Below are 14,177 nucleotides of genomic sequence, written 5' to 3'. Positions count from 1 at the left end.
TTTATATATCAGGCCCACAACCGCAGAAAAACAAACTGTGCACATATGATTGATCTTCAATTTTAGGCCTCTGGATAAAAATTTGCGAAATAAAAACAAAACAGGCTTTTATACTGGGCAAATCAATTTACCCAATAACGACACAAGTTGTAAAATTATTTTTTATTAACATAACAATTTTAAACTGATGTTTGAAACTTGACAGCAAATCATTTACCTCCACACAATCTCTTTAATTACTAACTCATTGGCTAGAGGGAGTAAAGAAAGACAAACGCCTCTGAACTGAAGCAAATGCAGACTGTATTATTTCAAATGTAGGGATTTGTAAGCAAAAAACGATTAGACAGAATAAGCTTCAGATTCGGTTTAGAATGAAGGCTAACTTTTGATTTTACCTGTACCAGAGAAGACCAAGATTTTGATTTGTATATGAAAGTGGAGGGCGCACATCTTAATTTAGGAAACAAATCTCTGACTAAATAGATCACGCACAAGAGGACTTTAAATAGTGGGATGAGGGATCAAGTGAGGGAAGATATGCTAAATTAAAGGCAGAGGGAAAGAGAAGACAGCAAAGTAACAATAAGGGTAAGGATAATTAGAACATAGAAAGAAAGGACAGAGCAGACAAACTAAGGAGTGCACCAGCAAATAAGGCTAGAGGTTGCAAAAATTGTAAAGTTAGAATTAAAAGTTCTCTTTCTTAATGTGCATAGTGTGAAGAAAATATTATTTTAAATGTTTTTGGGGTTTATTGTGTTATTCTATAAAGCAGATTTATGGGGTGTGCGTGAACATAATTCAATTAAGCTGGGGGTTGAGTGTTTAAAGAATTGAGGATATTGAAAGGCCTAGATGTGAAAGACATATTTACTTGAAGTAAATATGGCCAAGTTGAATCTTCTATAAGCAAAAGGGACATTGCTATAAATTTGCATGAGGAGATAGGTTTGTTGTGTTCAGTTGTTAAATTTCAACAGGAAGGAAAAGGGCTTATAACTTGTAAAATAAATAAGGCAAAGTTATTACATTTTATTTTAAAGTGGTGACAATAGGGAAAACAAAATAATTTTATATTCTAGGAATCTAGATTTTTAAGAAAGGCAGGACAATGGAATAAAGACAAAAGAAAATACAACTATTTAAGGTGAGAAATGAGAGCTGTTTGGGAGTGGCTATGTAAGACCTCCTGGAGTGTGTTCTGCGCTGGGACAGAATTGTGGGGCAGCAAACTGAGCTTCAGCCAACCCCTGAAGTGTGTTTTTTCAGAAAACAAGGTTTTGTTTTAAGATTTTCTTGAGTTTCAACATCAGAGTGGGAGAAAGAGAGAGTGAGATACTCTGACACACCTCAGCTACAGAAACAGTGGGGTTGCTTTGTGGTACTATTACTTGAATGTTTAGTGGAGAGGTGTTTATTTGTAAGTCTAACCAAGTTGGACATTATTTTGGGCGAATGTTTTGTAAAACCAATTTTAAATGTGTAAGTGTAATCTTGTGTTTAAGTTTTGTTTTATTTTGTTAATGCATGTTTTAATTTAATGATTCAAACCTCCAAAAGTGTTACTCGGATTTGTAGCTTCTGTACTCAGTACACAAATCTTCTTTTGGTAAAAATACAAAAGGAAGAGTTGTGATAGCTTGACAAGTTCCCCTTTGGGGTTTGGTTTGCATGGCACTTACCACCTGCCAGTTCATAACAATAGCGTTTGTAACAAAATGGATAAATTGTCAGCTCAAATAGAAATACATATCTATGATCTGATAGACATTACAGAGATATGGCGCAAGATGAAAGCTGGTATCTGAATATTCAAGATTACATGACAATTCAGAAAGACAGGAAACTCTGAAGATGCAGTTAATCAAGAATGACTTAGTATACCAGTGAAGGTTGGCCATAGTTCTAAACATCAAGATGTAGAGTCAGTTTAAGTAGTGATAAGAAATAGCAATGGTAAGAAGTCACTTATAGTAAAGGTTCATAGCTCCCCTAATAGTAACTACACTGTTGGATACAGAATGCAGGTACAAATAATGGGGGACTTATGAGATAGGTACGGTGATAATGATGGGTGATTTTAATCTGCATATGAATCAGATTTGCAAAGGTAGCGTGGAAGAGTGCTTTCCGCAGTTTCATAGAGCAGCATCTTTTAGAGCCAACAAAGTAGGTTATTCTACACCTTGTATAATGCACAAAATAGATTAATGCAAATAAGCGTGAAGTTATCCACTTGGTAGAAAAACAGAAATTCACAATATTTCTTAAATGGTGAGAGGTTTGAAGTGCCGATGACCAAAGGGACTTAATGTCCTTGTTAATTAGTCACAAAAAGCTGGGGTACAGGGGTAAACAGCAAAGTAGTGTTGAATCCACAATGAGAGCAGCCATGACGTTATCAAATGGTAGACAAGGTGCGCGGAACTGAATGGCCTAGTCCTGTTCCCAATTCATATTTCTATACTCATACAATGCAACCAAAAACTTTAGAAGCATTTAAGGGTGCGTAGAAAAATGTACTCAGAATTCATAGATCAACTAGAAGCCAGTTAAGTTAGTTCTGGTGTCTTTTGAGTAAACTTTACTTCATAATTAAGACAAAATAAAAGCACGGATGACATGCACTAAGCTAAACAAAAATAAAATTCAGTTAGTCTGCCTTTCCCATTGAAATGTCCTGTGGTAAATTACCTTTATGCTCTTCCTTCCTTCCAATTTCTCAATAATAGCAGCTCTTTCTTTAATAATAAGGCACAAGTCCTCTTGCTTTAGTTTATTTGCATCCCATTTCATCATCTCAGGATATTCCCTCGACTAAAAAAAAAAATGACAGTTGAAGTGATTAAAATAATACCGATCAAATTACCCTCGACATACAATTAAAATGTGGTTCAAAATACTCTGGTAACACTCAGCAATTAAGGTGCAGCAGCAGAAAAAGCAACAATGGTTCAGGTTAATGACCCTTCATTTATACATTTCTGACGAAGGGTCATTTAGCTGAAACATTAACTTTTTCTCTCTACAGGTGCTGCCTGATCTGTTGAGTATTTCTAGCATTTTTTAATTTACATGCAATTTTCAGCATTCAGAGTATACTCTGAATGCTGAAAATTGCATGTAAATTAAGAAATGCTTTTGAATTGAAATTTTTAATTAATCTGGACTGTTGATGGCAAACATCATTTTTGTGTGAAAATATTGCAGTTCAGAAACATAGCAAATTAAATATAATAGTGTATTAAGGAGAGAGCTGACTACCCATTAAGGGCAAATGATCCAATAATGCTCTTGCACCAGATCTTTCAGGAAAAGCAGTGTCAGAGTCAAGAATTGGCCGGCACTTCACAACTACTTATTTAGTTGGAAGCATTCGTTCCTCAACTATTAGAAGCATTTTCTATATATAACAGAGCTCTCTATCTCACTATTCCTATGGAGCTGTTTCATGAACTGCCTTGTCAAAGATCAGATAGTAAAATTATGCACGAACAACCATACCCAGTTCGAGATTCACACCACAAAAAAATGTTTCCACCTTCCCACACAACTTTTTTCTTTTAGTCATTTTCTTCAGCAGCCTCCAAGTAACCCAAGGAACTTCTGAACTTAAAACAACAGCATGATCATAGTAGACCCAACATTCATCTCCATGTCCAAGTACTCCAGCATGTATCACCAGACAGCAATCAGGAGTTGAGAATATGGCCCAGTGGCTAATTCCAGTATCTCCACTGTTAACTCAACCAAGCTCAATGTGCAACAGAGATCATAAAACCGTTGTTAATTGGGAGATTTGATTGAATGGCTATAGGCTTTTCCACGACTATAGGCTTTTCCACAAGGGGTCATCTGTTCTTTAGCAAGTACTTTCCAGCTTGTTTTTACTCATCATTGGCAGAAAAGCCTCAAGTGATCCCCAGCAGCAGTTGGGCCAATTGTAATGCTGCTGCTGCGAACAATCCAACAGAAATCACAAAATCAACTAGACCTGGGGAAATAGAAACGTATAAACATAAAACTCATTCACCAAGTTTGTGAAGTTCTAACAAAAAATCAGCTTCATAATGCAAAAGCAGCAAAGAAATAGCTTTTTCAGTTCCTCCTAGTGCTCCAAAGAACTTCACAACCAATACGTATGGTCACAACTGTGTAGTAACACAGAAACTAAGGTAGGCCAAATGAAGTAGAGGCAAAATAAACCATCAATCAGTTTTGTACAGAAATTAACCAGCAGACAAACCATTATTGTCCAGGTCTTGCTTTATGTGAAGAGAAACTGGTGAAGTTTGCAAGGAGTTGCAATTGGGAATGAACACAGTGCAATCACCAGTGAACATCCTCACTTCTAAGCTTATGAGGGGTTGATAAAGGAGCTCAAGATAGTGGACTTAGTACACTACCCTGAAGAGCTCCTGCTATGCTGGCCCGGGGTTTAGATCATTGACCTGCAACAAACTATTTCCTCTTGTGCTAGATTTGACTCCAACCAGATTCCAATCAACGTCAATTTTTCTGGGCCCCTTTGATGCCACACCTGGTCAAAAGAATTGTCCGTCTAAATTATGGGCTCAAACCAGGACCTGAGTCCACAACCATTTGACTTTGAAGTATCGAGTCTGCCACTGAGCCGAGCAAAGCAAATACCAGTGTTTGGATTCACACAATAGGACGTCAGGATCATGTCTGGAACTATAGCACAAAGCTTAGCCAGGGTAGGTGGATCTTGGGGATAACTAAAAGGTTACCAGCGTGTCTTTCCTCATGGTTTCAAAATTTAATGCAACATCCAATTGGCAGGACAGACATATTCTTGCATGTGCAGATTAGTCAAGATATATAAATTTGGTTCCAATTTCTAATATCTTGATTGTTAACGCACATTTAATCTGTAGATTCTAGTTTTCACCAGTCAACTCTTTACAACTGGCAAAGCATACAAGTTTACGGACAATCAATTAAATATTAGGCTGTTTAATTATCAAGGGACTTTGTTCGAAGAGAATTTAAAATATACATTGCTTAAAGCATTAAAATGTCCCTGGATAACAGGCAACAGTAAACATTTGGTCATTACTTGGTACATCTGAGCTTTTTATTCCTATGTATTTTTTTGGACTTTCAGGAAAACTTGTTTTAGCCAACACAAAGCAAACCCAATAAGTGGCAATTCTGTACATAATTTTAGGAAATAAAGCTAGTCAGATGGAAACCGTACTAGCATAAGGATATCAAACAATTTGGTGGTGGTGATGATAACTTACTTCGATTTTGCATAGTTGTGCAAAAAGATAAAGACAGACCAAGAATAAAAGTTATAAATTGGGAAAAGTTGAATTGTGATTTTGCAAAAGTGGATAGAAACAGAGGGAGACAAAAAGATGTTGAACAAAGTTAAAAGTTACTCTTTATATTTCAGATTTTCAGGATCCATAGTATTTTGCTTTTATTTTTAAAAATGTTCACCTACAATAGGTGAAATTCCCAGATCCAGGCAGCCCTCGTCCTCGGCGGTGAACCGATTATTTGAAAGTCATTTTTGGGATAGTATAAATCTAATTATGTTTTTCTGAATAACATCACATCCTGACTTAGAACTGGATTTTCAGAGTCAGTTGACACCCTATTCTGGGATTCTCGGCCTCATTTGTGAAGTCTCCATTTTTCACCAGAATGGGATAAGGATTTGCACTGGTGCAGGTAATGAGCTTTCACCCTGCACACCTGATCTGCACAGCTCCATTGCGGGAATTGGCATCTCATAGTCCCCAGCAATTTAAGTTGGGCCAGCTTTCAAGGGGTCATGGGAGTCATGAACTATAGTGTGGATGAGGGAAGATCATGGCCAAAACTATGCCCCATCACCCACCTCCATGGTCGTTCATATCCTCCATGCCAAGCTATACCCTCTCTCCATCCATCATCCACGATTTCTGGTAATCTCCATGACATCTTATAGCACATCCATGTCCATTCACCCAGAATATGCTCTGTACAACCAATCAACCCTATTATAACAAACATGATGCATTCTTGGCTGAGAGCCCAGAAATATGTTACAGTATTGAAACAGCTACATCCTTAATGAAGCAAATTCAGCGTGGGCCTGCCAGAGGCATCTCCATCAAACTGCAGGAAGAAGAGCGGGAGAGGAGGGATAACTATGTCCCAGAGGTTTCCACTCTGGATCAGGAGACGATTGAGGTGGACCCAAACACCAAGGAGATCCTGAAGCTGCTGGACTTTAGCAACTTGTCCAATCTGGGGGCTGTTTAGCACAGGGCTAAATCGCTGGCTTTGAAAGCAGACCAAGCAAGCCAGCAGCACGGTTCGATTCCCGTAACAGCCTCCCCGAATAGGCGCCGGAATGTGGTGACTAGGGGCTTTTGACAGTAACTTCATTTGAAGCCTACTCGTGACAATAAGCGATTTTCATTTCATTTTCATCTGCAGGTCACACAGCCTTCAGTAGGAATGGCCTTCAGGAGTCCAAGAGTCTAAAGTTTATTTGTACTACAATGTTCTATCATTAAAAAAAGACAAAAGTGAAAAAAAAAAAGAAACAGCTGCACCCCAGGGAAAACAACTCTATTATAATTGGTCGGTGATTGGTTCTGTCAATGGCACAATGTCGATCCACACAAGTACTTGCAGTTTCTGGTATTTAAAGAGTCTGGATGATCAACAGTTTTATGGTACAGTAGTAAGAGCAATTTTTAAGAAAATAGAAAGTTAGAATGAACAACATTTTTTAAGAAGATTTTTTGATCAGCAAAGTTCAATACAACCTGATCCAAACAGACAAAAGAGCTGAAATCCAGACGCGAGGTAAGAGTGACCACCCTTCACATCACAGCAACTTATGACTGAGTGAGGCAACAAGGAGCCCCAGCAAAACTGGAGTAATTGGAAATGAAGGGGGAAACTCTTTGCTGGTTGGACTCATACCAAGCATAAAGAAAGATGCTTGTGGCTGTTAGAGGTCACAGTCCCAGGACATTGCTGCAGGCGTTCTTCAAAGTAGTCCCTAGGCCCAACCATCTTCAGCTGCTACATCAATCACCTTCCCTCCATCACGAGGGGCATTTCACAGTAACTTCACTGAAGACTGCTTGTGACAATAAGCGATTGTTATTATTAGGTCAGAGATTGCAATGTTCAGTACCATTTATAACTCCTCAGATACTTGAAGCAGTTCAAGTCCATATGGGGCAAGACATGGACAACATTCTGACAGCAAGTGGCAAGTAACATTCACAACTCCCGAGTAGCAGGCAATGAATCCCCTCAACAAGAGAGAATCTAACCATCTCCCACTGACATTATATGGCACTTCCATTGCTGAACACCCAACTATCATCATCTCGCCGGGGGTGGGGTGCCCCTAGCTGCTCATAATCCCCAAGTGGAAAACAGCATGGAGAGTGTTGGACCCAGCAAGTTAAAACAATAAGGGACAGGAAAGCAGCTTCAGAGTGAGAAACAGCACAGAAAGAGGCGGACCCGGCGAGTGCAAAAAGCAGGGGAAGGGAGAGCAGCTTCAGAGGGAGAAACAGCGCGAAGAAAGGCAGTCTTGGCGAGTTAAAACAGTGGGGGGGGGGAGGGAGAGAGAAGAGAGCAACTTCAAAGCGGGAAACAGCGCGAGAGGTGTGTCTAACAAGTGTAACCGGCAGGGTAAGGGAGAGCAGCTTCAGAGTGAGAAACACTGCACAGAGAGGTGGATTCGGCTAGTTAAAACAATGGTGGAAGGGAGAGCAGCTTCAGAGCAAGAAACAGCATGGAGGGAGGCAAACCTGGCGAGTTACAGAAGCAGGGGAAGGGAGAGTAGCTTCAAAGTGGGAAACAGCATGGAGAGGCGGACCTGGCAAGTTACAGCAGTGGGGAAGGGACAGCAGCTTCAGAGCAAGAAACAGCATGCAGAGAGGAGACCCAGCCAGTTAAAACAGTGGGCGAAGGGAGCTGTGGGGGTGGAGCTCATGATAAACAAAGTGACAGCACAAGAAAACAGCAAGTTCATTGGCTGGTTAGCAACTATTAATTTGAATGACATACATCTAACTACCTTGAATTCTCCCAGTGATCAGGGGCAGGAGGGAGCCACTATGATGATGCAAGTAGAGGGAGCCAGGAGGTAGGGTTGCAGGAGGCAGAGCCGTTGTCCAACAGGTTTATTATCCTTGCTCCCTTCGTGCAGCAGAATGGGGGGTGGGGGAGAGAAAGAAGAGATGAGCAAACTGACCACTGTGGCCCAGGGAGCCATTCAAGTAGGGTGTGAAAGAGAAATGTATTTATAATTGGGGATAGTACAGGTAGGGGCACAAATACTGTTCTCAGTAGCCAGAATAGAGTCCTGAAGGTTGTCAGTTGGTGGCAGCGTTTGGGATATTTCATCTGGGCTACAGAGGAACTTGAGAGTGGGAGGGGAAGATCCAGTTGTCATGGTCTATGTAAGTACCAACAATATAGGCAGAACAAGGACAGCAAAAGCTTCTATTCGTATATAAAAGGGAAGAGAGTAGCTGAAGTGAATGTTGGTTCCTTGGAGGATGAGACGGGGGAGTTAATAATGGGGAACACAAATGGCAGGGACACTACATCAGTATTTTGCCTCAGTTTTTACGGTGGAGGGCACCAGTACCATCCAAAATAGTAACAGGTAATGCAGAGGTAATAGAAAGGGAGGAACTTAGAACAATCATCACCAATAAGGAAAAAGTACTAAGCAAACTATTGGGATTGCAGGCAGACAAGTCCCCAGGGCCTGATGGTCTACATTCTAGGGTCTTAAAGGAAGTGACCGTGGAGATAGTGGATCCATTGGTTATAAAATTCCAGTGGATTGGAATATTTTTTGTTAAATTAGAGTACCCAATCATTTTTTCCAATTAAGGGGCAATTTAGCATGGCCAATCCACCTAGCTTGCACATTTTTGGGTTGTGGATGGGGAAACCCACGCAAACACGGGGAGAATGTGCAAACTCCACACGGGCAGTGACCCAGAGACAGGATCGAACCTGGGACCTCGGCGCCGTGAGGCCACAGTGCTAACCCACTGTGTCACCGTGCTGCAAAAAATGCTAATATAATGCTCTTATTCAAAAAGGCAGAAAGTAGGAAATTATAGACAAGTTAGTTTAATATCTGTCTTTCAGAAATTGTTAGAATCCATTATTAAAAGAAGCAATAACAGGAAATTTGGAAATTGGTCAGTGTCAGTATGGTTTAATGAATGGTAAATTGTGTTTGACTAATTTGCTAGAGTTCTTTGAAGATGGAACAAGCAAAGTGGGTAATGGGAATTCTGTAAATGTAGTATAGCTGGTGTTCCGGAAGGCAAGATCACATGCTGTTATGACTAGCTTCCATAAAGGACTGGCTAACCGACAGAAAGCAGAGTCAGGGTAAATCGGTCCTTTTCTGGTTGGGCAAGATGCAGCTCATGGGGTGCCACAGGATTTAATTTTTGGGGCCCAACTATTTACAATCTATATTAAATGTCTTGGGTGCAATGATATAGCCAAATTTGCAGATGACACTAAAATAGGTAGCAATTTGCAAAAGAAATATGAAATTTAAAAATGGATCTGGATAAGTCAGGTGAGTGGGTCCAAATTTGGCAGATGGAGTTTAACACAGATAAGTGCGAGGTTCAGACTAGAGGAGCTGAATTGCCGACTCCTGTTCTTAGTTTTTCTGTAAGCAGTAACTCTTCCCTAGTCCTATTCGGGTCACTGATAATCCATGAGATTATAAAAACTAGATTATTCCCCTCCCACTGCAAGTTTCTCTCTAGCCCCGAGCAGATGTTCTGAACCCCGGGAGCGAGAAGGCAAAACAGCCTTTTGGACTACTGCTCTTGGCTGCACAAAACCATGTCTATCCCTGACTGTACTACCTCCCACTAACACTACATTTCAATTTACTCCCCACCACTTGAATGGCTCCCTGCATCCGGTCATGGTCAAGTTACTCATTGACCTCACAGCATTTGCTCTCGTCCATACAAGCTGTAAGTACCTCAAATTGGTTGGACAGTTGTAAAGGCAAAGGCGCCTTTAGCTTTCCAGTCTCAATCCTCATACCTGTCTCACTGACAGTGAACCCTCTTGTCCCTGTCCAGAAACCAATTCAGAAATTTATCTCCCTTTATTTTTAACCATCTTTTTACACTCTACTCCATAACTCGGTTTATTTCTAGATCACGTTTGGTCATCTTTGGTTAGATTTTCCTAAAATCCTTTTCATTTACATTTTGGCTTATATCATAGCATGTCAATAATTTCTCCATCTTCCAAGCATATATTAGTCACTTCACTTTATGCACATACTCACCATGTAATTCATTCTGTGCTTGATACCACCAAGGTGGGAAACAAATATGCGCAAGTAACCTGTGAAGTCACATAACGTGCATTCGTACATTGGGTCTCTTCCCCCATCCCGCTGGTATTCAATAACATAATTGAGTCCTGAATAGACATATCAAAAGTAACATTTTATTCGGCATTTACTGACGCAAACATCATTTCATCAAAAGAAGACATATCACCACAATACTCATGCATTGCTGTATAACTGCTAGAGAATTCACATACAGCATGATTCCAGATTTAGGGTCAAATATGATGCACTGCACTTTACAATCTAGCAATGTAGTTGACTCTGAACAGCTTTCTAAAATGGTGGGGTAAGTCACTCAGTTCAAGGGCAATTAGGGAAGGGCAACAACTGTTGACCATCCCTTGAAAGAATAAGGATAAATAGAGCTGGAGCAAGATTAGAGAATCTTCATAAAACAACCAAAGGAAAAGTTACTCAAATTCTTTCTTTGTACTCAACAATCTATCTTCTATCTGTGTGACATTCTTCTGCAAATGCCTTGAGAAGTATGAACAACCTATTTCAGCAATGTGAATGTAGAAGCGTTGTCCCCTGAAGGAGATGAACAGGGAAGAAAAAAAACCAGCATAGGTCCATGATGCACAATGCAATGCATATGTAGTATGTCACTGTGCAACAGCTGTTGCGATTGCAAATACAGCATAAAATACCTACAGTGCAGGAGGCTATTCAGCCCATCGAGTCTGCACCTACCCTCTGAAGAAGCACTCCCACTCCCCTGCCCTACCCCTTAATCCCATCAAATCTTTGGGCACGAAGGGGCAAGTTAGCATGGCCAATCCACCTAACCTGCACAATTTTTGACTGTGTGAGGAAACCAAAGCACCCGGAGGAAACCTACGCAGACATGGAGAGAAACTGAAAACTCCACACAAAGTCATCCAAGGCTGGAATTGAAACAGTGTCCCTGGCACTGTGAGGCAGCAGTGCTAACCACTGTGCCACCATACTGCCAAATATCGTGAGTTACCAGACAAAAAGGGTGTAATTAAAAACCATACACTCTAACAAAATGGATTATGGAATAGTGATATTAACAGAATCATGGCATAAAAAAGTGAGAACTATTTGCTTAATATTTATGGATGCAAAAGTGTTCAGAAAAGATCGGGAAGCAAAAACAAGGGAGGTGGGAAGGCAGTACTGAATATAAAAGACATTAGTGAAATTATAAAAGGTGATTGATGGGGGCAAAAGTAGAATCCATTTAGTTGAAGTTGAGAAGAAAAGTATGATCACACAGTTACGGGTGATCTACAGACCTCAAAGTGGGAAATAGACGAGCAAATTCACGGACATGCAACAACTATTGGGGAGTTTAACTGGGTTAATTTTGGAATAAAGCTAAAAGAGGGAGAGAAAATTCTGAAACATATTCTGTAAGATAACTTCCTTGACCAGTATTTTCTTGGTTCAACTAGGAAGGCCGCATTGCTGGGTCTGGTGCTGGTGAATGAGGTAAGCACAGTGGAACAAGTGCCCGTGGAGCGACAGTTCAGCAAGAATGATTTCTGTATCATATAGTTTAGATTGGTAACAGCAAGAGCAATCGTAGTGGTTAGCACCGCTGCCTCATGGCGCCGAGGACCCGTGTTCGATCCCGGCTCACTGCGTATGAGGAGTTTGCTCATGCTCACAGTGGCTGCGTGGGTCTCGCCCTCATAACCCAATTTTTTTATTTTTCATTTTTAAATTTAGAGTACCCAATTCATTTGTCCAATTAAGGGGCAATTTAGCATGGCCAATCCACCTACCCTGCAAATCTTTGGGCTGTGGGGGCGAAACCCACGCAACACGGGGAAAATGTGCAAACTCCACACGGACAGTCACCCAAAGCTGGGATCGAACCGGGGACCTCGGAGCCATGAGGCAGCAATGCTGACCACAGCGCCACCGTGCTGCCCCACCCACAACCCAAAATGATGTGCAGTGTAGGCGAATTGGCAACGCTAAATTGCCTCTTAACTGGAAAAAAAAAAATTGGGTACTCTAAAGCTAGAGTATTGCTAGCCATTGCACCAACGTGCCACCCTCAACCGAATCATTCAATTTCGAGATACAGGGTAGTTGCGAGAATATTGGACACTGGCAAATGTAACATCCCTATTCAAGAAAGAGTGCAAGAGCATTCCAAGTACCTAGACGTCAAAATTGCCAAAGAAAATGAACTTGGGAAGTGTGGCAAGCAGTGAAAGTGCTGCCCAAATCAATTACAAGAGGGCATTGGTGAGCAGAGTGGCAGGTGAATTTAATACAGAGAAGTGACGTGATGCATTTCGAGGGAAGCGAAAAGGAGATTAGCATATATTAGTTATGGGCCATAGCTTCCAAGCTCCCAATGTCGAATTCGATGGGTTTCCCCAAGGATGGTGTTGGGGGATATTTTCTGATACTGGACTATGAAATAAATTATCGATGTCTCGGTAACTACATTTTTGCTCCTATATTACTTTGATAGTTCTGCTGAGACAAAAGGTACTCATTGGCTTAGATGCCTGTTTAGAAGAGACAATTTGTAGAAACAGATAGTGTATACACAATGCTTATTAATATCAGAAAGGACACAAAATGGCTGTTAGCTATTATGGCAATACTAAAGACACAAAATGGCTGAGCTAGCCACATTCTTGAACAATAAGTTACAAACTGTGTAGACTACCTCATGAGAACCAGACGTGGGCATGTATAGGGAGTATTTTAACAGCCGCTGATAACAGCTTCACAGAACAAGGAATGCAATATATCCTTAATAAGCTCAAGGTCCCCAGCTGCAGACAGGACATATCCTTATGTTAGTCTTGAGTGACTTTTGCATCAAGTTAGGGGCGGGTAAAACAACACCCACTTTTTTTAAAACAAAATATTTCTTTATTCTCCTCCTTTTTCACATGTTCTCCCAAATTTACACCCACCAATAATAAACAATAGTCAGTAACAAATATGTTAATCCCCATATCAATGATCCCATCCTCCCAACAAACCCCAAACATTAGTCTGCATGGTCACAAACAAATGACACAAAGGAATCAGGAATCACCCATAGTCACCATCAACACACACTGCCCCCCTCCCCCAACCCTCCCACCCATCCCCCCCCCAAACTAATATTCGATGTTATCCAGTTCTCGAAAGTGCATGATGAATAATGCCCATGAATTATGGAACCCCTCCATCCTTCCCCTCAGTTCAAACGTAACCTTTTCAAGAGTCAAGAATTCCAACAAGTCCCCCCGCCATGCCAGGGCACAGGGTGGAGAGGCTGCCCTCCATCCCATCAGGATCCACCTTCGGGCTATCAACGAGGTGAAGGCTACAACATCTGCCTCTGCACCCGTTTCCAACCCTGGCTGGTACGACACCCCAAATATGGCATCCCGAGGGCCCGGGTCCAGTTTCATGCGCACCACTTTAGAAATTACCCTAAAAACCTCCTTTCAGTAATCCTCCAGCTTTGGACAGGACCAAAACATATGAATGTGATTAGCCCCCACCCGCAACGTTCACACTCATCTTCTACTCCTTCAAAGAATCGGTTCATCTTCACCCTAGTGAGGTGTGCTCTGTATACCACTTTCAGCTGTATCTGCCCCAACCTCATGCACGAGGTGGAGGCATTCACTCTCCGGAGCACCTCACACCAGAACCCCATCTCCATCTCCTCTCCTAACTGTTCCTCCCACTTTGCTTTGATCCCTTCCAGTGGTGCCTTCTCCTCTTCCAAAATATCTCTGTAAACTGCTGACACATCCCCCCCCTTCTCCAGTCCCCC

At 41.3% G+C, this 14,177-nt stretch overlaps 1 protein-coding gene across 12 annotated transcripts in view; it reads right to left on the bottom strand.

Moving 5' to 3' along the window:
* Positions 1 to 14,177, bottom strand: part of LOC119966252 — a 73,217-nt gene that overhangs the window by 36,114 nt on the left and 22,926 nt on the right. For 11 of the 12 annotated variants that reach the window (XM_038797625.1, XM_038797614.1, XM_038797626.1 and 8 more), the window contains 2 exons: positions 10,340 to 10,476; positions 2,698 to 2,820 (listed from right to left, as the gene is read on the bottom strand). In XM_038797625.1, the coding sequence (XP_038653553.1) occupies positions 2,698 to 2,820; positions 10,340 to 10,476 (260 nt within the window). The remainder of the gene's footprint in view (positions 1 to 2,697; positions 2,821 to 10,339; positions 10,477 to 14,177) is intronic. The other variant, XM_038797617.1, reaches the window with a different exon arrangement.

This window comes from Scyliorhinus canicula, chromosome 5 (genome assembly GCF_902713615.1).
Source record: "Scyliorhinus canicula chromosome 5, sScyCan1.1, whole genome shotgun sequence".
Lineage (NCBI taxonomy): Eukaryota > Metazoa > Chordata > Chondrichthyes > Carcharhiniformes > Scyliorhinidae > Scyliorhinus > Scyliorhinus canicula.
This window is presented reverse-complemented; position numbering and strand designations above follow the sequence as displayed.